This window comes from Camelus bactrianus, chromosome 14, assembly GCF_048773025.1.
Source record: "Camelus bactrianus isolate YW-2024 breed Bactrian camel chromosome 14, ASM4877302v1, whole genome shotgun sequence".
In the NCBI taxonomy this organism is placed as follows: domain Eukaryota; kingdom Metazoa; phylum Chordata; class Mammalia; order Artiodactyla; family Camelidae; genus Camelus; species Camelus bactrianus.
The window spans coordinates 39,848,566-39,869,970 of record NC_133552.1 but is presented as its reverse complement, the minus strand read 5'-3'; the positions used below and the strand labels follow the sequence as shown (position 1 = coordinate 39,869,970).

Here is a 21,405-nt window from a genome sequence, read left to right as displayed (position 1 = left end):
GATGTAGTAGCCAAACTTAAGTATCATGGACTTTATAACACCCTAAATTTTATTGCATATATATGTATGTTACATATATGGTTAAAATACTTATTAACACTGAGCTAATATATTCTGTATGTTTCTGTTTGATCAGTTGAGCACAGAATATGAAACTCCACAATTTACTTTCAAATTTTTGTCAATCTTTTTTACAAACCATGTTTCATAATTTCTTGCAATAAAAATCACCTACTTGTGTAAAGCAACATTTACTATAACTGCACAAAAATAATAATTTAGAATCACATAATTAGATGGTCTACCTCAATGTCAAATTGATTAAAGCAATATTTCATTAGTAATTCATTTTTGAATAGGCATGTTTATAACTTATGATTTCTATGACCTTTTCTCAAGTTTACTAAATTGTTGTCCTAATAAATACAGATAGCCTATCTTTTAAATCTCTTTAAGGTGAGAAAAAAAATTACAACTCATTTATTGCTTCCTAAAACAAATTAGTTAACCCAAAGTAGACTTTTCTGACACATTAATAAAGATGGACATAAAAAGAGATGAAAATTTCCCTATAAAATTCTAAAACTCTGAAAAAAAATAAAACCAAAAATTACAAAAAAAAAATCTAAAACTCTGTGTGTAGTTCTGGACAATTGGTGGCACTTTATAAACTCCATCTCTTTCTCTGTGTGTGGTTTGTAGGCTGTCTGCCGCTAGCCATTCACTGACGCCTCAAAGTGATATGGACTCCAGTAGCTCTGAAGAATTCTATCAAGCCGTACATCATGCAGAGCAAACCTTCAGAAAAATGGAAAGTTACTTGAAACAACAGCAACTCTGTGATGTTATCCTGATTGTTGGGAACCGAAAGATACCTGCACATAGGTATAGTGAACTGTCTTTATTAGAAATAGGTATTCAAATGTCTTGAAGTGATTGGCATACAGATTGCAAAATATTCTATACTTAAGGATTCTATAGTTAGAATTAAGAATCTACATTTCTAAGAAAACTTGGGTATTTTTCTTGTACTCTATTTTCTTTTGGAGAGAGTTACAATGCCATTTTAAGTAAACTTTGGGACATTGACTTTGAACCAATGCATAGGAAAGAACTTTTGACATTAAATAACTAATCTATGTTAAATAGGGTTAAATCTGTCGACTAACGATGGCAGTAATTCTATACGTATACTATTCACACTTATTTTTCAAAGATTTTTAAGAAATTGCATTAGCATTGGCAAGAGAGCAATTAACAAATGGTCATTATTATTGAGACAGTCAGTGTTGTAATATGTATGGCATATATGCAAATTATTCTGAGCTATCTACATAGCATCTAGAGAAAAATTCCATTGTAAAAGACATTTTTCATTTGAGAATGTTACTAAATTTATTTCATTTAAATTATACATTAATTAAATAATTATATATAGATGTGTTTAAGAGGCTAGAGAGACTTAACTCAAAAGTGTATTAACACATCAAATGCTTATTAATTTTTTTTTTAAAAGAGTAGAGCTTTATATAGTTTTATAATCTTACTTTATAGCCTTTTACTGGTAATAATTTAGTATTTCTCATTTGAAGCATTTTTAACAAATATATTGAGCAATTTCCCCATATTAATTATATTTTACATTGTTTTCTTTATTACTTTTCTTATCTAGATTGTTAATATTATTTTGTACATAATTTTTTAATTATGCAAGCTGTTTAATAATAATCCATATGACTAAGAAATAAAATTGTTTCTTGGTTTAGATTACTTTAAAATATCTGAGCAATGTATTAATCATATACATATTATTCTAAACATTTAAATATTTTATATATCTAGCAGATATTAAATTAAATATATTATTGTCAATCATCTACATTTTCCTTAATACGGTAAGAAAAATTTTACTTTATTTGTTAAATTCATTTAAATAATGATTTATATTTTCTTACACCATATTTTAAAACTTTAGTACTACCTTTTTTAAGTGAATTACATACTTATGTTTCTAAGTTAAACAAATATTAGCAAATATGTGGGGAAATATTTATGGGACACCTGAAAAAGGCAAGCACTGTTTTTGTAATTACAAGTACATTGAATTTCCTTATTTATACTTTTGCAAAATGAAATGATTGTAATTAATGGAAAATTAGATCTTTGTTTGAAACAATTATCTTAGTAATAGTAACAAATGAATGGATTTTTAAAGTTATTCTGTTATATTTGGTTAGGACAGTTGAGTACTGTTTTGGGGCAAAATATATATAACATTGCAATCATTAGCAATGAAAAATATGAGACTGTTAGAATAATTTCAAACAATTGAAAAAGGAGTAATTGGCATTAAGATCTACTGCGCTTCCAGAAAGAACACTGCAAAGTAAGTTCATAAACAGTCATTCATAAATATCATGTATGTTTACCTTCATGTTAATTATCTTGTCATTCAAAACTTTCAAACAAATTTATATTTAAATTAACAGATTATGACCATTAAAGGGCTTGCCATAAAACCTTTAGTTTATGTGATGGCTATATTTCATACATATTTTTAACCTGACGTAGGTTGTAACTATCAGCTTATTTATGATATGCCATCTGTATAACTATGTTAGGCGTAATGGATATTGTTAGGCGTATTTTTAATTAGGTTAGCTCTGAAAGGCTAATGATACTTAAAATGACACATTAATACATTTTCAGCATGAAAAATAATCAATTTTTTAATTTCATCTGTGCAGTAGGTCCTCAGAGAAATTCTAAAATAAATACAGACTTCTCATAAATGGCCCAGAATAACTGATTAGCAACAAGTGAACCAAAACATTTGAAGGTAAATCCCTGAATTCTGAATATGGGAATTTTTGATAGTTAGATTGCCTGTAATTAGGGATGCCAGATGCTGAAAATTACACTGACAAGATCAATATTAATAATTGGACAGTCAAATTTTCAATAGTAAAAGGATTAAGGGCCTACTTTGCTACAATGTAGAGGTATATAATGAAATAAGATTCAGTCTGTGAAAAATTTTTCCCCTTTAAGCCATTATTAAGAGAGTAAATGCATTGGACAAAAATAAATGAGAAAATCTCAAACAGCTAACTTCCTCTGAGTTGGAAATAATGTTACTTATAATTTTCTGTACAAAGAAACAATGTGGAGAGTTACAGCAGTCAACAAAGATTACACCTGGGGAGCAGGGCTCCTAGTCCGGATAAGGAGCGACTGGCATTTTTTAAAATATTTAAACATATATATTCTTTGAACTTTTGAGAATGAACATGCAAAAATTCATGATCAAATAAAAAAAAGTGAAAATTAAAATGATATCTGATGGAGAAAAAAAAAGGATCTTGCTTTATAGACCAAAATACTAGGCATTTCAGGAAGCATAAGATTCTGTTCACTTTTTTGTCCATGTTAATGAATGCATCTGTTTCAAGAATATATTTATTATTTTAATGTTCTTTGCTGAGCACTAGTATCAAGAAAACAGTTGAGGCTAAAAGTGGGAATTAATGTATTTAGAAATACCTAATTAATGGTGTAGAAGGAGATTACTTTCATAAGTACTTTGATATTAGTACTCAGGAGCAGGCAGGTAGCTGGGCTTCTCTCTACTGACAAATTTACAGATGTTCTATGATGGGAGAGAAATAATTCATTTTCTTCCTTGTAGTAAATCCAACTTCCAGCTAAAACTTTCAATCAGCTTGGTAGTTTATAATAGCTCTGTACAAATGAGAGGAAAAACAAAAAAGGTCCCAATGCCTACTGGCTTCAGGCAAATCCCACAGCCCCAGGCAGCACCCATTGTACCAGGCTCTGGAAGGACTCTTATGGACACAGGCTGATAGCACAGCACAGTGAAGGCCTGATCTCTTGGCCCTGGGAGGTTCCTGTGGCCCCAAGATGCCAATCAGCCCTCAACCCAGACTACAAGGGGCTCCTTTTACCCAGGCTTCTGGCTGAGCCCAACAAAGCCAACTACCATAGACCCAGGCCTTTGACCCATCCCAATGTCAGTGCCCTTGCATGTCCCCAGGCCCCCAGCCTCCCCCAGTGCCAGGCTGGGCCCTGTGGACCCAGACTCTAGGCAGGTTCCCATGGTTCCAGGCTCTCTGCTTTCTCAGCACCAGACTTGCCCTGACAGAACAAACCCTCAGACTGGCCCCCAAGTTCCCAGTGTACAAGCTGACTCTGGTAGCCCCAGCTTCCAGGCTTACTTTAGCACCAAGCCAGTCACAAGTACCTCAGCCTCCAATCTGGGTTCCATGAAACCAGCTCACAGACTATCCCAGTACCAAACCAGGCCCTGTGGACCCAGATACTGGGCCCAACATAGTGGTTCCTGGTGCTTGGTTGATGCCTGGAGACCCAGGACCCATGTCCATCCATGCAGAGCAAGGTCCCAGACTAATCACTTCAGACTTAAGCACCAGCCCCACCCCAGTGATTCCCAAGCTCCAGGCTGACCCCTTCAGACTCAAGCCCTAGGCTGGTCCTTGTGTATTCAAGCACCGGGCCTGCCCGCCTGCTGACCTAGACACCAAACCTGCCTCCCTGAAGACACCAGAAAGAAGCCTGCTTACAGGTGCTACCAGTCAGCCCACTCAGAATTTCTGGATAAGCTGATTGGTGAAAGGTTTTGTCTGCCAAATTCAGTCTGTGAAGATTGGAAGAGGCACCTACTTCTTTAAATGCACAGACACCAATGCAAAGCCATGAGAATCATGAACTGGAGATTACATCACCATCAGACCTACCTTACAAGAAATGCTGAAAGAAGGGCTTCAAGCTGAAATGAGGGAATTCTGATTAGTAACATTAAAACATAGGAAAGTGTAAAAACATACTAATAAAGCTAAGTATATAGTCAAATTCAGAAAAATCTAACACTGTAATATGATGGTATGTTAATCACTTTAGTATAGAGGTTAGAAGACAAGAACATTAAAAATAAATATAGCTACAATAATTAGTTAATGAATACACAATATAACAAAGGCAAATTGTGATATCAAAACATAAAATATTTATACAGTGGAATACTATTCAGCCATAAAAATGACAACATAATGCCATTTGCAGCAACATGGATGTCCCAGGAGAATGTCATTCTAAGTGAAATAAGCCAGAAAGAGAAAGAAAAATATCCTATGAGATCACTCATATGTGGAATCTAAAAAAAACAAAGAACATAAATACAAAACAGAAACAGACTCATAGAAATAGAGTATTAACTTGTGGTTGCCAAGGGGGAGGAGGGGTGGGAAGGGACAGACTGGGAGATTGAAATTTGTAGATACTGACAGGCATATGTAGAATAGATAAACAAGATTATACTGTATAGCACAGGGAAATATATATAAGATCTTGTGGTAGCTCACAGTGAAAAAGAATGTGACAATGAATATATGTATGTTCATGTACAACTGAAAAATTGTGCTCTACACTGGTAATTGACACAACATTGTAAACTGACTATAACTCAATAAAAATGTTAAAAAAATTAAAAAAGACTATAAAATATTGAAGCAAGTGGTAATAAAAGATCAGAGTTTTTGTATGCAATTGAAATTACCAGTGTACAATGCACTGCTATTTTTATAGAATGTTTTATGTAAGCCTCATGGTAACTAGAAAGCAAAAGCCTACAATAGATACATAAAAGAAAAAAGAAGGGAATTACAGCATAATACCATAGAAAATTATCAATTAAGAAAGAAAGCAGCAAAAAAGGAAGAAAGGAAAAAGGGACCCACAAAACAGCCTGGAAACAATAAGATGGCATTATAAAAGTCCTTACCTACTAATAATTACTCAAAATGTAATTGGATTAAATTCTTCAATTAAAAGGCAGAAAGTGGATAAATGGATTAAAAAATAGACCCAACTACACTTTGCTTACAGGAGACTCACTTCAGCTTTAAGGACTTACATAGTCTCGAAGTGAAGAGATAGAAAAAGATATCTCAAGCAAATGGAAACATAAAGAGAGCAGGGGTAGCTATGGTTATTTCAGAAAAATAGATTCTAAGCTAAAAATGGTAACGAGAAAAAGATGGTCATGATATAATGATAAAAGTGTCAATTTATCAATAGAATATAACAATTATAAAAACATGGTGGCAATCATTTCACTATATATATGTATCAAAGTCACATGTCATACATCAATATCATCTCAGTAAAACTGGGGAGGGGGCGATGGTGAAAGAAGCTGAAAACTTTTGTTTTGCTTTTCACCCATTATTTAGATATCAATTTAGTATCTGCTAAAGGCATACTACGGATATTCAGCAGTTCATGAAGCATCTTTCTTTGCATTAATTAAAACAAATGTTTATCAGACATATTGTAGCATTGGTCTATGCCCTGTTGGTGATGCAAAAGGACTGTCATGTAAGATACTTCCCCTCATGAAGTTTGCAATTATCTGAGTAGGAAAGAATAGCCCATAGGACAACTAAGGGAATTATTATAGTTGTAAATGACTATGATGGAAATAGATGGCTTTGATACCAAGCACAAGAGCTAATCAAACAAGGAAATAAACAACATATGACAGAGTACTATGAACTTTTTTAGTAAAATTGTGATTGGGATCAACCTAGTAGGAAATAGGTGTGTATGCTACTTTAGATAGTGAGAATAGTATAGGGAAATAGAGAAGTAAAGACTTTGTAGTTGTAAAAATTATGAGGTACTAGCTTAGTGAAAATGAAGTAGTTTGTATTGAAAATGATAGGAAATTAAGCCATAAAAGTAGGACTAAAGTGATTATGAGAGACCTTGAAAACCAGAAGGGAAGTTTGTAAATGTGTATAATTAGAAGCTCATGTGTGTTCTTGAAGAGGAGAGTAACAAAATAAATATAATAATAATAATAATAATAATAATAATAATAATAATAATAATAATAATAATAATAATAATAATAGTTGACACTTACTGCCTTGATTATGTGCCAAGCCCTGTTTGAAATGCTTTGCATATACTAACTCATTTTGTCCTGAAAACGAAGGAAATTCTTATTTTCCCCACTTTTTTTTCTTATGAAATAAAAAAATGGAGAAATTAAGGCATTTACCCAAATTATGCATTTAAGAAGTGGTAAAAATAGAATTCAAACTCAGGCAATCTGGCTACAGAAGTAATGCATTAATGACTACAATCGACTGCCTATCATAATTTACAAAGACAGCTCTGAAAAATGATAGAGCTTTAGAAAATGTATGAAAGATGAGCACAGCAAAAACTAGTTAATGATCTAGGAAGCTGTTATAGTTAATCCAGGCATGAAATGAGAGCCATATAAACATAGGAAAAGAGATGAACTGAGAAATTTTTTGAAGTGTCATAAGTCAGGCTCCCTGGAAGTACTGATGGAGACTGGAATTTAGGGGTGCATGATTTGTTTAAAGAGTGTCCTCAGAAGATGAGAAAGATAGGGCAAAGGAAGGAACAAATCAATGATGTGGTCTCAGCTGATGCCTTGTTTCATCCTTAACTGCTGAGAAGCTCTGGAGGAAGACTTGCTCCAGAATTAGTCATATCCTGAGGAAAGGGACAACATTTTATACTTTAGTCCCATTAGTCATTGGGGCCACCCACAGGGTGAGAGTGGGGGGAGGCTGGGAAGGTTGGGAGAAGAGGTAAGAAGAGCAGGAGCAGACACATTCTCAGGGGGTGAGGCAGCTCCTGTTGACCAAGTGCGATTCTACGGAGAAGGGACAGCGGGGAGCAGTTAGGTACCAGCATCACTAGTGCTGGAGGCAGAGGTGTCTCATAAAGAGAGTCTGAGCACAGGAGCCACAAAATCCAATACAAAAGGAAAGTTAGATTTTGAGTCATATTCCCTATAGGCGATGAAGCAGGAGACCTAAGTGATGGCTTCATAACATCTACTGTGAATGTTCAGTATTGGTGATGCACCAGTTAGAATCAGGGAAGTAAACACGCAAGAAAACCTCACAGGGAACACCGAGTTTGGTTGAGGGCTTACTGGAATGCTTCTGGGCTGTCTGGTGAGCAGTTTCCGTAGGCATTCGAGATACGAGGCTAGATGAAAACCAGTGTAACAGTAATAATTAAGGCCGTGCTCAAAGCTGAATCTGAAACAGTGGGTGTCAAAGCCAAAGTTTAGAGGCCTGAGGAAAAAACCTGGAGACAATGAAAGGGTCAAGAAGTAAGAGAAAGAGCAGTCAATGAATCCAAGGAGATTTGAGGTAAGAAAGTCTGTACCACCATAGCCAAAAAGGGATTTGAAGAAGATGTGAGAGGTCAACAGTGTCAAACACCATAATAAATTGAAGTGGGGCTTAGAAAAGTTTAATAGATTTGAAATAAAGTTGCAGTCACCTCAGCAAGAGATTTTTCCAGAGTGGCTGCACACATGCACTTATTTATGCATTTTTTTGCTCCTTAGAGCAAATGCCAGTCATACACGCATGTATAAAGATACTGCTTTCTGTTATGCATTACTAATATCCCTCTTTTACCATCTAACTCAAATTTGATGTGTCACTAAATCTAAACGTGCTATGAACTTTTCTGTACTTCTCTTACTGAGTTTGCAGTATTTTGTATTTTATAGTTGGTCGAGAAGCTTTCATGTAATTATTGAAGATTGAATTCTTTAAGTCTCATAATGTTTTCCTCTACATGAATGTACCCGGGTTGAAAATAAAGCCCTTATATATTTAAAATTAAGCTGGTTAACTTTATGTCAATATATTTTTTATGCTCTAAAAAGATTTATATCCCTCTGGCTTATGATAGTTTATTTTTGTACCATAAAATGTTATATATAGTTCTTTTGCTAAAACTGATTATTTGGCACTGATTTATCTAATCAGTGTGTAATAAATACTTAAGGATACTTGTGTCTTAATTATTTTGTCAAACTTTGAAAATATAGACTTGACATGTTTAGTTACTAACTATCCATTTAAATTTGTAGCAAGCTGATAACTTTAAATATTTCTAACATGTTACCACCCTAGGCATTAATATTAACAGAAGAGTTAAAGTCATGAATCCCATTCTTAAATTCATAAAATATATATTGATGGGTTTTTTTCCCTTAAAAAAAGGAGTGTCTCTCTTTGTTGAAGTTAACTTTCACCATGCCCTCCACTTACATTATATAGAAATAAAATATATAGCAGGTTAAATTGCAAAATAAATAAAAATTTTTGACTTGAATATTAGGAAAACAATGCCTTGTATTGACTTTTATTCCTCTCCTTTGCCTTGCAATGTTTTTAGAAAAGAAAGTCCATCCAAAGCTTACTAGTTAAGTGGTTTAGCTTACAGACATAAGCATCACATTTAGTTCTTTTGACATGTCTCTATTACTTTTTGAGCATTTCTTTAATTTCTGGAACAAAAGATGGTCTGGAGTCATCTTGAACTTTCCCTGTTTCATCTCTATAATAAATTATTTTTCCAAGGAGCCTTTAAGGTATATACACCTGTACACACACACACACACACACACACACACACACACACAACACATACACACACACAACACATACACATACAAGTATTTCTATTTTTAAAAATATTATAGGGGGAGGTATAGCTTAAGTGGTAGAGTACCTGCTTAGCATGCATGCACAAGGACCTGGGTTCAGTCCCCAGTACTTCCACTAAAAATGAATAAATAAACTTAATTATCCCCCAAAAAATTTTTTTTTAAATTTTAAAAATGTGACATATTATAAAATTAAACTGCTGTCTCTAATTTTAGTCCACTTAAAACAGAAAGAAGCTTCAGGATTGTTAATTCAACAACAGTTTAAAACATACCTCCTAACTACAATTCACTTTTTTATAATTCTCTATTTCTTTACAATCAGAATATATTGTCAAGTATTTTACTCAATCATTTAAAAATATATTTCCAGTTAGATTTTTTTTTTTTAGTAAAAAAAATCTTCACTCTCATTAAAACACCAATAAAACATCAGAAAATGAATTTCTTGTACTTTTTATTTATAGCTATCAGAAAAGTTTTGGCATAAACAATGAAAATTAAAAATAACTAAAAACTAGAGTGATGCTCCCTTCTTAGCTTCTACTTTTTGGGGGGTGAGGACAGGAAATGTCCATTTTACATCTGAAATGTACACTACTTGGGAGTAAAGCAGGACCAAGGTAATCCATGGTCAGGAGTAAAATCAGTCAATGAAAATCAACCTGGAAACGACCCGGGTGTTAAAATTATCAGTAAAGGCCATTAAAGCAACTATGAGAAATAATTTAAAGTATCTATAGGAAAAGAATAATATGATAAATAAAGCAAGGGAATATCAAGAGAGATCTGGATTCAAGTCACTAGAAATCATCTGCAGTAAAACACAGAGTAAAAGAAAGTTCAAGTGTAAAACCAAATGACTCAACAGCCTGTAAGGCACTCTCCATTTCTGAAACATATATGTAACTAGATCCTAGAAAGAATTAGAGAATTAATAGGGTAAAAAAAAATGAGGAATTTGGTGCATTTTTAATTAAAATTCTAGTTGACTTATTAGAAGGGCTTACTTTAAATTTTATGAGAAGAATAAAACTCCACTAATAGTTAAATAAAAATAAAGAGGGAGGATTTACCTCATTGGTTATAAAGACATAATTAGAATCATAGTATTAAAAAATATTGTATTTGCACAAGGATAAGAAATAGGCAAAAAAGAAAAAAAAATCTTAGAGATCACTACACATTCAAGACTCAAATTTCAAACATAGTCAGCACCATCAATACACTGGAGCAAATCAGATTCCTTAGTAGTGTTATGAATTGTGGGTGAGTATGTAGAGAGAAACAGAATTGAACACTTTCCAAAAGGTTGAAAGACCTAAATGTGAAAGAAGATAATGTAAAAATTATGGAAGAAAATGTAGGACAGTGCTCTGTGACCAGAGGTTGGAGCAGAATCTCCCAAATCAGTTTTTAAAAGTATAATTCATAAGACAATAAACGATGAATAGATAGATGATATATACATGGATGACAGATCACTAGATAGGTCAGATAGATAGCTGAAGACAGATAGATCGATGGATAGACAGACAGACGAATGGATGGATGGATGGATAGATAGATAGACAGATAGAGTCCTCTGCACTACGTTCTTGTTGACATGTTCATGGCCTAAATCAGATCCTGTGACTCTTTCAGGCTTGTTCTGAGCTCAGTCTCCGACTATTTTGCTGCCATGTTTACGAGTGATGTTTGTGAAGCCAAGCAGGAGGAGATCAAGATGGAAGGCATAGACCCCAATGCCCTCTGGGACCTTGTCCAATTTGCATATACAGGTACAGTAAAAGAATCAGAGTTTCACCTTGACATCTTGTGAATTTTAGAATTTGAATATAGGTTTTAAAGCTTAAAAAAGATGCTCAGCCTGGATCTTTCCCTTTTTTGCTGTTGAAAGACTAACAGGAAAATCAGACCACTTTTCCATTTGTTACTGAAATCACCAACGTACATGTGTATATATATGCCTGACTCTTTCCCACAAACAATTTAAACTGCTTTATAATCATAGTCAATAGAAAGCTTGGGAGAGGAGAAAAATGGTTATTAATTATTAAATTTGAATTTATTTATGTCCAATTGTGGAGCATTAAGAAGGGAAATAGATGATAATTTTCTTTCTTTTAGGAATGATGGGTTCAAATAATTATTTTTTTCCCTGTAATGTGTTTATTTCAATATTAAAATCTTCATGGTCCATTTAATGTGGACTTGGCAAACTTAGTTAAAAAGGAAAATAAAGATACTTAGAGTTGTGAAAATGGCTAATTTTTGAAGCCTTTTTTCCTCACCTCATCTACTATATTGGCTTTTCTATCGGCCTTTATATCATATTATATTTAGTGCAAATAATTTTGCCAATTTAGCAAACATGTTTTGAATGTTGCTCAATGTGCAAGTATTAGCTGTATCTCTGGAGAATAAACTAATGAATAAACCATGTCCTTGCCCTCCAGAGGCTCACAGTCCAAGTGGCAAGAAGAGTTAGGCAAGGGATAAATATTATATAATACCAAACATTAAGAGGGTATTAGAACACCTAAAATCTGCTGTTCAGAGCATTATTGTGACTCACATTCATTTAAAACATTTTAATAACTTTCAAGATTAATAGGGGAAGAGGGCACATTATAATAAAATCCTGCGATAGAAGCAAAGGCAGATGGTATGGACCGATGCAATATTTTTTAGAAATGGCACATAGTTTTGCCTGAACTCCTGACCATCGGATGACATGAGGAAAAAAGGAGAGTCTAGAGCCTGATCACCAAAGCAGCAGGACCCTAGTTCAAGGAGCTGGGGTTTTGCAGCATTTCTGGTTACAGGGAAACAAGAAATAGCACTGGGAAGATCAGCCACTTGAACCCAAAGCTGTGGAAGTAGTGAAAATCTGTCCTCCTGGAGGATTAAGCTTCTCACAGAGAGGGGTTTGCTACACTAATGTTACACTTATCAGCAAGTGAAACTTACTGGGAAAGAAAAATGCACCTACTCTGGGTGCTTGAATCTCAAAGCAGCAACAGGATGGAAAAACTTAGACGTTTTCCAGCCTCAGAAATTTTTAAATTATATTTTGTCAAAACAAAATTGCACTGGACAAATTTAGACAGGTAAGCAAGTCTTCTTTCAAGGCTATTGCAATAGCCAAGAGAGACAAGTATTCAGTCTTTAGTCTGAAACAAAGGAAAGGGGGAGGATTTTTAAGTACTGGAGTGAGAGAGAGAGAACACAGGCCAACGCTGATTGGCTCTTCCTAAAGGAAGAGTAAACTTTCTCCTGTCTCTGTGGCATAAGGTAGTGTTACGACTTGAAGCAAGGTGCCCACTCAAATGAGGCTCTCACCCTCCCACAAAAACTGAGAGATAGGAGTGTGTTTCCCTTGATGTTGGCATTTCAAAGAGATGGTTTCCAGGTCCTTGAGGAAAACACTACTGTGTTGTAAAACTGGCAAGAGGCCAGTTTTTTAAAAAAAATGTTTTTCCAAAAAATAATTTACATCTCAAAGAAATAGAGTCAGGAAATAGCCTGCCTAAATTTTAGTAAAGCTGAAGGGACTTTAAGACCATCTTGGTCAATTTCAATTTGCATGCCACCTGAAATAATAATATAAAACCTCCCAGCCAAGAGATAGAAAACATAACCATATTAAGGTTTCCTGGAAAGGGAAGAATCACGAAGCTCACATTTTAGGGATCCTTCTAGCAACTTACAGGCATAGATCCAACACTTACAGCCTCCGTGGTCTGGCAGCCCTGCATTTCTCGCATGCAAAACTAGGTCAGAAGACACTTATCATCGAGGAGCAGAAAGTTGGAAAGTGTTTCAAAGTTCCCTGCTGAATGTAATGACCCAGATTTGGCTCTGCTTCGCAGAGAGTAGACAGGATACAAAGCTGTCTCAGTTACAACTGCCATTCTGGTCTTTGCTCTGATACCTGTATCTCCCTGGTGGTTGATAAATTTCCAATTGCTAGTTTATAGAAACGTGCTAGATGAGCAAGCAATTTACCTGGTAATACTGGGGGAGTTTTAGCCATAATGTAAAGTAGGTACCTTTTCTTTTGCTATATACAATGTAAGAAACCATAATAATACAAGAGATCAAGTAAGTAATGGTATAGAAAGGGAAGACAGGAAGTATCTGGGTATGTGTCTACTTAGCTAGCCTACTAGCTGATCTCTAAGCCTTTCCTTTGTAGGGGGCTAAAAATAAATACATCACAGAAAAGGGGAAAAATGAATGAGCAGTGAGATCTGTAAAGGGTCATCCCATTGGAAATGTTTTCTTAAATTCTGAGGTTTGAGAGGCTTTGGAGAAACTAGGGAGGTTCAGCTATGCCAAGAATTGACAGTTAACTATTAGCTGCAGAAGTATCGTGCTCAGTAGAGGTGGGTTAGAGTACTTTAAAATTATTTAAACAGATGAAAATTTCCCTGAGATCTGGAAAGTCTTTAGATTTGAAAGAACTGTACGTAGTTAATGTATCCCATTAATTTAGGCATTAAAGAATGAATGGGTAAAGTAGCTTGAAATGAATTTTTAGCTGAGATAAGCTTTAATGATTATAGAGTTTAATACTCCTTGATTTGAAGGGGAATCATTATTTAAAGACTTCCACGTGATAAAATTTATAGATGGTAAGAAGCAGGAGATATCTTCTCTATTTACCTTTTTTTTTTTTTCCTCCTACAGCAGCAAATTAGAGTGACAAGGAATGGAATCGGGGGCCTGATAAAGTTTCAATAAGAACCAAAGCAAATATTTAGAGATTTTTTTTTTCCTAGTAATTAGTGAGAGTGACCTGGGTACTGAGGGGTGACTGCTGGGTAATAGCTCAAAGGGAGTAACAATTATTTCTAAAAAAAAAAAAAAAAAAAGCATATATATGTATATGTATATATAATGAGGTTCTTCCTAACAATACATAAGGTAGAATACAGAAAACCAATAAGGTCTTTGTGTTAAACAAAATTAAAGAAAATATTCATGGAAATAGGAAGGGTAAAGATACAATTGTAGAAATGATGACTAATTATTGCTGTAGCAAAATCAGCTTCTTCACTTTAAATAAAAGGCACGACAAGGTCATTTTTTTCCACACACTGTAATAGTTCAGGAATGGAAAGGGAATGAAAATTTACACTGGTGTTAGAAATAATTGTATATCTAATAGGAGGGTTCATATCATCTTTCTAAATTCTTGATTAACTGTTTAACTTCTTCTTTTTAAAACTTTCCTTTGTTTTTTTTAATAGTTTTTATTAGGAAATCTGAGTGTGATCTTAGTCTTTTATAGAGAACAAAGGACTATTTAAGCATCTCTGTGTATTATAAAATAGTGACCTTTTACCATTAGTGTCTTAAATTTAAAGTTTGAATACTTAGTAGTAATCCAGAGAATACATAATTATAATATTGTATATTGGTTTTTCAAAATCAAACCATAATTCAATTAAAAATATTTGAGCACTTATTGTGCAAAGAGGGTCACACTCGGGACAAAATAAAATATAAATTGAGACTAGATGGATACAGATTAAAATGACATAAACCTTTAAACAAATTTGGTAATGAATAACCTTATTGGAGCAGGGCAGAGTGAAACAGCTCTTTTGTTTTCAAAAGCAGTAGGATCTACATAGCACTATCCACTTATTGACAGGCTCAGGTGTGCAGAATCAAATGGATTTAAAAAGAGCTTTTTAAACATTTTCCTACATGTAATGGATCTTCTATTCTGTAATTGTACTCATCAAGAAAAGAGAACTGGGATAGTATTAGTTTAACCTGCAATAAAGCCTGTGATTAGGGATAATAAAGTCAAGATTGTTCTGGAACTATTCTACAGAACATCCTCAGAAGCATGGAATCAGAAAAGAAAATTTAAAAAAAGTAGATGTTTACTGTTTCTCATCATTCTGTTTTCAAATTACTTAGAACATTAGAGATGCATGGAACTTCAGAAATTCCACCCTGAGCATTATCAATTTTACAAATGAACATTTTTTTCTATGGCTAAGGAGATAATACAAAGCAGAGACACCAAAACAACTATGTTTTGAATTACATATTTGATATCTCAAATAAGCACTAACAAAATCATTATAACATAAATCAGAACTTTGTTGGTCTCTTTTGAATTAATATGAAGGGACAGATTTTTTTTTTTTTCCCAATGCTTAAGAGACTGAAGCTCTTAATGCAGCCCAGTCAGTGAGATAAAGTAACCTGATGAAGATCAATAGTAAGACGCTTAATCCGTTACTAGAGGAAGATGTCAGGGCACAAACTGAATGGTGTTATCTCACCTGGATCAGTGTCCTCTTGTAGAGTACTGGTTATGCTGGAGTTCCTTGCAGTAGCTTATGATCACCTTTCCCTCACAATAGTTTGGGGAACTTAAATTGCTTCCCGTATTGCTAGATAGCGGCTCACTGCAGGCTTGAGGCATACCTCCTCTCAGTCTAGTGCTGGTTCCCTGCAGGAGGCAGTGATACCTGACAACTTTAGTACATTCATGCCTAGCAGTTCTTGCCCTATGAATGCACTGGATGCCTGTGAAATTTACTGTATTCCCAGGATGTGCTGTACACTATGATGGGCTCTGGAAGACAAGACACAGAATTACACATATTCTCTGCCTTTAAGGCACTTTCCTATTTAAGGTTTAAAATAACTAACTTTGGTTATCTTCATTTGGTATGAACATACTTTTTGATATACACATACAACCTAGTGTTTCCTCATTAGAGGATGATGTAAAGCAAATTTTGGAGGCTACTATATTGATTTTGTGAATATAACATTTTATATATATATATATATTTATTTTCAAGCCAAAAATTGATGGTCACATTGTAAAAATAAAAGAAATTTAATGTATTTGAAAAGGATGCTCTGGGATTCACTATATTTTAAAGTTACGTTCAGGCTGATAGAAATTCCCTTCCGGTTTATCTCTTACATAGTACATAGTCCCTATTATCCTGACATACTTGAAAATATACTGTGTTCATTGATGTGTAAGGAAATAGAGTTCAAACAAATATAGAAGATGGGATTGCAGGGTTACTAGCAAAGTGTCAGGTCCTGTAGAGAACTGATAAGGACAAGGTTTAAATAAAGGAAGCTGCCCATCTAGCAGAGGTATTAAAAAGAGGGGTAGAAAATTAAACTGCCAAATGGCAAACCTTTAATCATTCTGAAGAGTTAACTTCCTTGTGAAAAAAGAAAAAAGAAAAAAGGTTTGTATGCCGCTGAAGTTAATTAAAGTCTTAGCACATGCTAAGGAATGGTGAGAGAGTTCCTGCTTATTGCCAAACATTTGAATGAAATAAATACACACACTCAGGAGCTGAGATGTTTAATGTTCTGCTTTAATATTAAAAAGTATACATCAATACATTCAGCCTGGACTGTATATTCTAAATTCCCTTCAGAATTTTTATTGAAATTGAAAGTAAATTATTGTATTATTTTTATTACTAGTTTAATTCAAGTGGCATGAATACGCAAGCACATTAGCAGAATATTAGTTTTAAATGTAGGGTTTTCACTCGATGAGAAAACTCTATTCTCAGTTTAAGAAATTGAGCCTTTGAATGGTTTATATATTATTATTACCGAATAATTAAAAATACTGGTTTAATCATTTTCATAGGATATTGAAATAAACTATATCAATCAGTAAGAAAAAAAGTAAAAATAATAAAATAAATAAGTAGTATATTGGCATCATAACCCCACCGTTCCATTATTTTACTAGGAAACCGTGTGTGTGTGTGTGTGTGTGTGCGCGCGCACGCGCGCATCACTGAATAAAGCAAAATTAATTGGGGGAACATTATTATATCAAATAGATAGCTTAAAATAATACATTTTTTTGAATATTGTGCAACTTCTCTTGTTATGCTTGAACTGCACTTTTGCTTTTTGCTAGGGGATTTTATAGACAGACTGAAAATGAAATAGCTATGTGAAGCTCAATATTTACTAGCTTTGGAGGAAAGGTTTTGTCTCTTCTGCACCATAAATCACATTTGCTTTCTGAGTTTCCAAGTAAGGAAAATCTCTCTGGTCTCATCTTATAATCAACTTTGCTTTCTTAAAAAATCTGCTTTCATTTTATTTTTATTGTTGTTCTCAGTATTATAACTGTTTATATTTTCCTCTGCTTTTGGTGTTAGGAAGGCAAGGACTGAATCATATGCTACATACCAACTGAGCAGGGTAGAGGCTATGTATTCTTATGCCATTAATATTCTATTTAATTATTTTTTCTCAGGATTATTTTACCTCCACTCTGTTTCCAAAATATCTGTACACTTGATTCTGTTGTATTTGAGGGGCAGTATGTATAATACGGTGTAGTGTTGAATTTAACATCAGAAATAGCTAGGACCTTCTTTGGCCAGGACTAATATTTAACCAGAGCTTATTATGAAGTGGGCATCCCAATGTTCATTCTGATTGTTGGGCATTTATTCTAACTGGCACTACCAATTTCTTACTTCTCATTAAGAATTTTGATTACAGCCTCTGGCCTCCCCCATTTCATAGTTAGGATAACTAACAGTCAAATTGCTTAACTTTATGAGCTCTTAAGATTACTCAGCTGTAAGAAAGGGAAAATAATAATGTCTAAATGAGAGGATTCTTTTAAGGAGTAAATGAACTGATCAAATTAAGCATATTTAGCATAATGCTTAGCAGATAGTAAGCACTCAATTATCATGATTATTCATAATAGGTATTTTTATGTTTTTTTCACATCCTTTGCATAATCTGTTGTAAAAATGAATATGAAGACTGAGATCTGGGGAGGGAATAATCTCGTTGTTCATCAAACATTTATTATTTCTGAACCTAGCTTATTATATGCTTGAATGTTGCAATATGACTTCTAATTCAAATGAATGATTCCATGGACAGTTTTAGTGGTGCAAGTTTTGTGTAAACCACCAACTTGTAATTTTGCTACTTTATACATTTGAGGTGTGTTTTTATCATATTACATCATTTTATATTTATAATCTTATCATATCTGATCCACACAGCAACATTCTGAGTTGGATAGTTAATCAAATCTTAAATTCAGATACAGAAATGAAAACGCCATAACCCAGAAGTCAACAAAATCATGTGGATGTAAAACTATGGTCCAGTTTTCCCAATGACATTTCAAAGTTCCTTCTCCTAGATCTAAAGCTACTCACCATTCTGTCTGATTAATATGAGAGGGAAAACTGCTTATATGTACTTCTGTTATTGCCACATTGAGTGAAAACTGTGACCTGCCACTGACCTAGAACCAACTGTCATCAAATAGAATTTTTTTCTTGCAATTAATTTCCTTGTATACAAAAGAACGAACAACTTGAGGAAAGTATGTTGATGCTACCCAAATGGAGAATCATTTGTGATTGTTTATGGCACTATTTAAAATATCCTCAGATTTGGGCATTCACAAATTCAGAAGTTTGCAATTTTAAGTCTAATTTTCTTTTATTATTTTTTCTAAATAAGAATTATTAAAAACATACTACACATGTTTAATATTTACTATTTTGGGGATATTTCACACACATCTCAGTTATGTCTCACAATATTCACTTTATCTTACAACTGGGAAAACTAAAGCACCATACGTTTCTAAATAATACATCTCTTCACATATGTTTCTAAATACGTCTCTTTTAAAATGTTCCTTTAGTTGAGTTTTGACTATTTCTCAATACTTTGCATTTAAAATTTGGTAGAGCTGATACTTTGTGTAGATCGTATGTAAAAACAACTATACACAACTAAAATCAATAAACAAAAACAAGGAAATCAAAAAGCCCCAGTCACTGCACCCCTAAGATTTCCATAAATTACCATTTTGCCTGGTTTGCCGTCTTCCTTGCCAAATTACTTCCCCTTCATGTTTAAGAAAATAAATTTGTAATGAGAACCCCAAGCACTTTAATTTTAAATGCTTTGTCTCCCTCAGATAAAGGATGGTAAGGGCTATCCAACAAGGAAAACAAATTTTAGCCAGAAGTGGATTGCACACTCAAGATATCCTAAGGGAACACCTTATCCCTGACCCCTTTAGACTGTGTGCTTGAACTCTCTTCTCAGCAACATTGTAGCTACCACCATAGTCCTTTCACATTCCTCAACCAGAAAAAGCACTCTACCCAAATGGCATTCATGCCAGTCTGAAGCATGCTTCCCACCGCATCTTTTCTTCTCCAAAAAAATGTTTAGAAGTGGGTAGAGAAGAAGATAATATCAAAAAAAATCAATAAAAAAATCTAGATTAGTAATGAACATTGTAATTTACTCCAAGTTCTTTCTTTATCCTTATAGGAGGAATTGTGAAAATCACTTTACATTTATTTAATATATAGCGTTTTCATTTCTGCTACGTTCATGTCTGCATCTGCAGAATGTAAACACACAATACTTTGAAATAGATGTCATCAATCACTGTCATAAGTTTTCCTGGGCTATATACTTTATGATAAATGGGCATTTTTAAAAATAATACATTATTGAACTTTTTGACAAATTATTATTTTGTCAAACTAGCTTAAAGAAAGCATATGTAGACCTCAAGTACAAACATCAGTTCTTATATTTACTTAATTTAAATTTGCCATTTTTCAAAAAGACTTAAAATGGCCTCAAAGTAGAACACAAAAGTGAGGGAAAAGAATATATTAGTAATATATGAATGGATGTGCCAGGGTAGTGTTTTGGGAAAGGATTTCATGCTTATTTGAGAATCAACTGTGTACTCCCTGGGTAATACTTTGTAACTATTGTGCTTCCAGTTCACTGGGGCTAAGAAATATTAATTATAAACTTGGATTGTTAGATGTGATGATTTCAAGAAAAATATAAATGCTTGTAGTCAGAAAATGGAAGTGGCAATCTCTAAAGCTGATCTATAATGATAGCAGAAAGGGACTTAGATAATATATTCAGCATATTTTGAGAGTCAAGGTAGTGCTCCAAAGAAAATTATCTGTTAAACAAACAAACAAACAAAAACCATCCGGCAGCTCAGAAGCCCCGGAGTGTAAGGGAAGCCAGGATGGCCTCATGCACAGATAGGGGGGTAGAACTTTCAGTCTGGGCAGATTGTCAGATAATAAAACATCAAAACCACGGACTTTTTAATTCCCACATCACAACCATCCAAGTCAGTGTCTAAAATATTTAAGCACCCAAGATGAAGCAACGTTGTAGTTCCTTTCAATTCAACTTAGTTCTTTGAGACCCTACTGTAGCAGTATGTCAGTACTATTGCTGCAAAATCTGTCTAGTCAGTTGCATTCTCTTATACTTATCCCTTCCAAGCTCCCCACTATTTTCTTGATTGAAGTAAAGCAATAAAGGAAGAAAAAAAATTAAAAAGTCACTTACAGAAGTCACAGGATTGTAAGTTTTGTAATAGTTTCATTCCTAAGTATCCATAGTATATAAGACTTTAAAACTCAAATTAAAAAGACCTGAAAAAGGCACTAAAACTCAAATCTGCCCTACCCACAGTATGATTTACATCCTAAATATCTTAAGAATCTGATTGTATTCATATAAATTACAAATCAATCTCTTGTTTTAGCTTCTCAGTCACCAAGGCAAAGAAAGAAGCATAGTCAGTTATGCTATAAAATAGCCTAATACTTTGCTCAACATGAACAGTTTTCTGATATTAAAATCTGAGAAAGGTTTGAATATTTGAATACTCATAAGACAAAGGATACACTTAAGACATCCTCACTGCTATACTAAAGTAGACATAATAATGAATTACAGAACTCTTCCTTCTGTTGGCTGATTCAATTTCATATAATGCT

The 21,405-nt window shown here is 33.9% G+C and overlaps 1 protein-coding gene across 1 annotated transcript in view; it reads left to right on the top strand.

Annotated features, from left to right (window-relative positions):
* KLHL1 (kelch like family member 1) overlaps positions 1–21,405 on the top strand; it is a 329,276-nt gene that overhangs the window by 126,063 nt on the left and 181,808 nt on the right. Inside the window, exons 2-3 of the mRNA XM_010973559.3 lie at positions 703–885; positions 11,198–11,334. Of these exons, the coding sequence (XP_010971861.1) occupies positions 703–885; positions 11,198–11,334 (320 nt within the window). The remainder of the gene's footprint in view (positions 1–702; positions 886–11,197; positions 11,335–21,405) is intronic.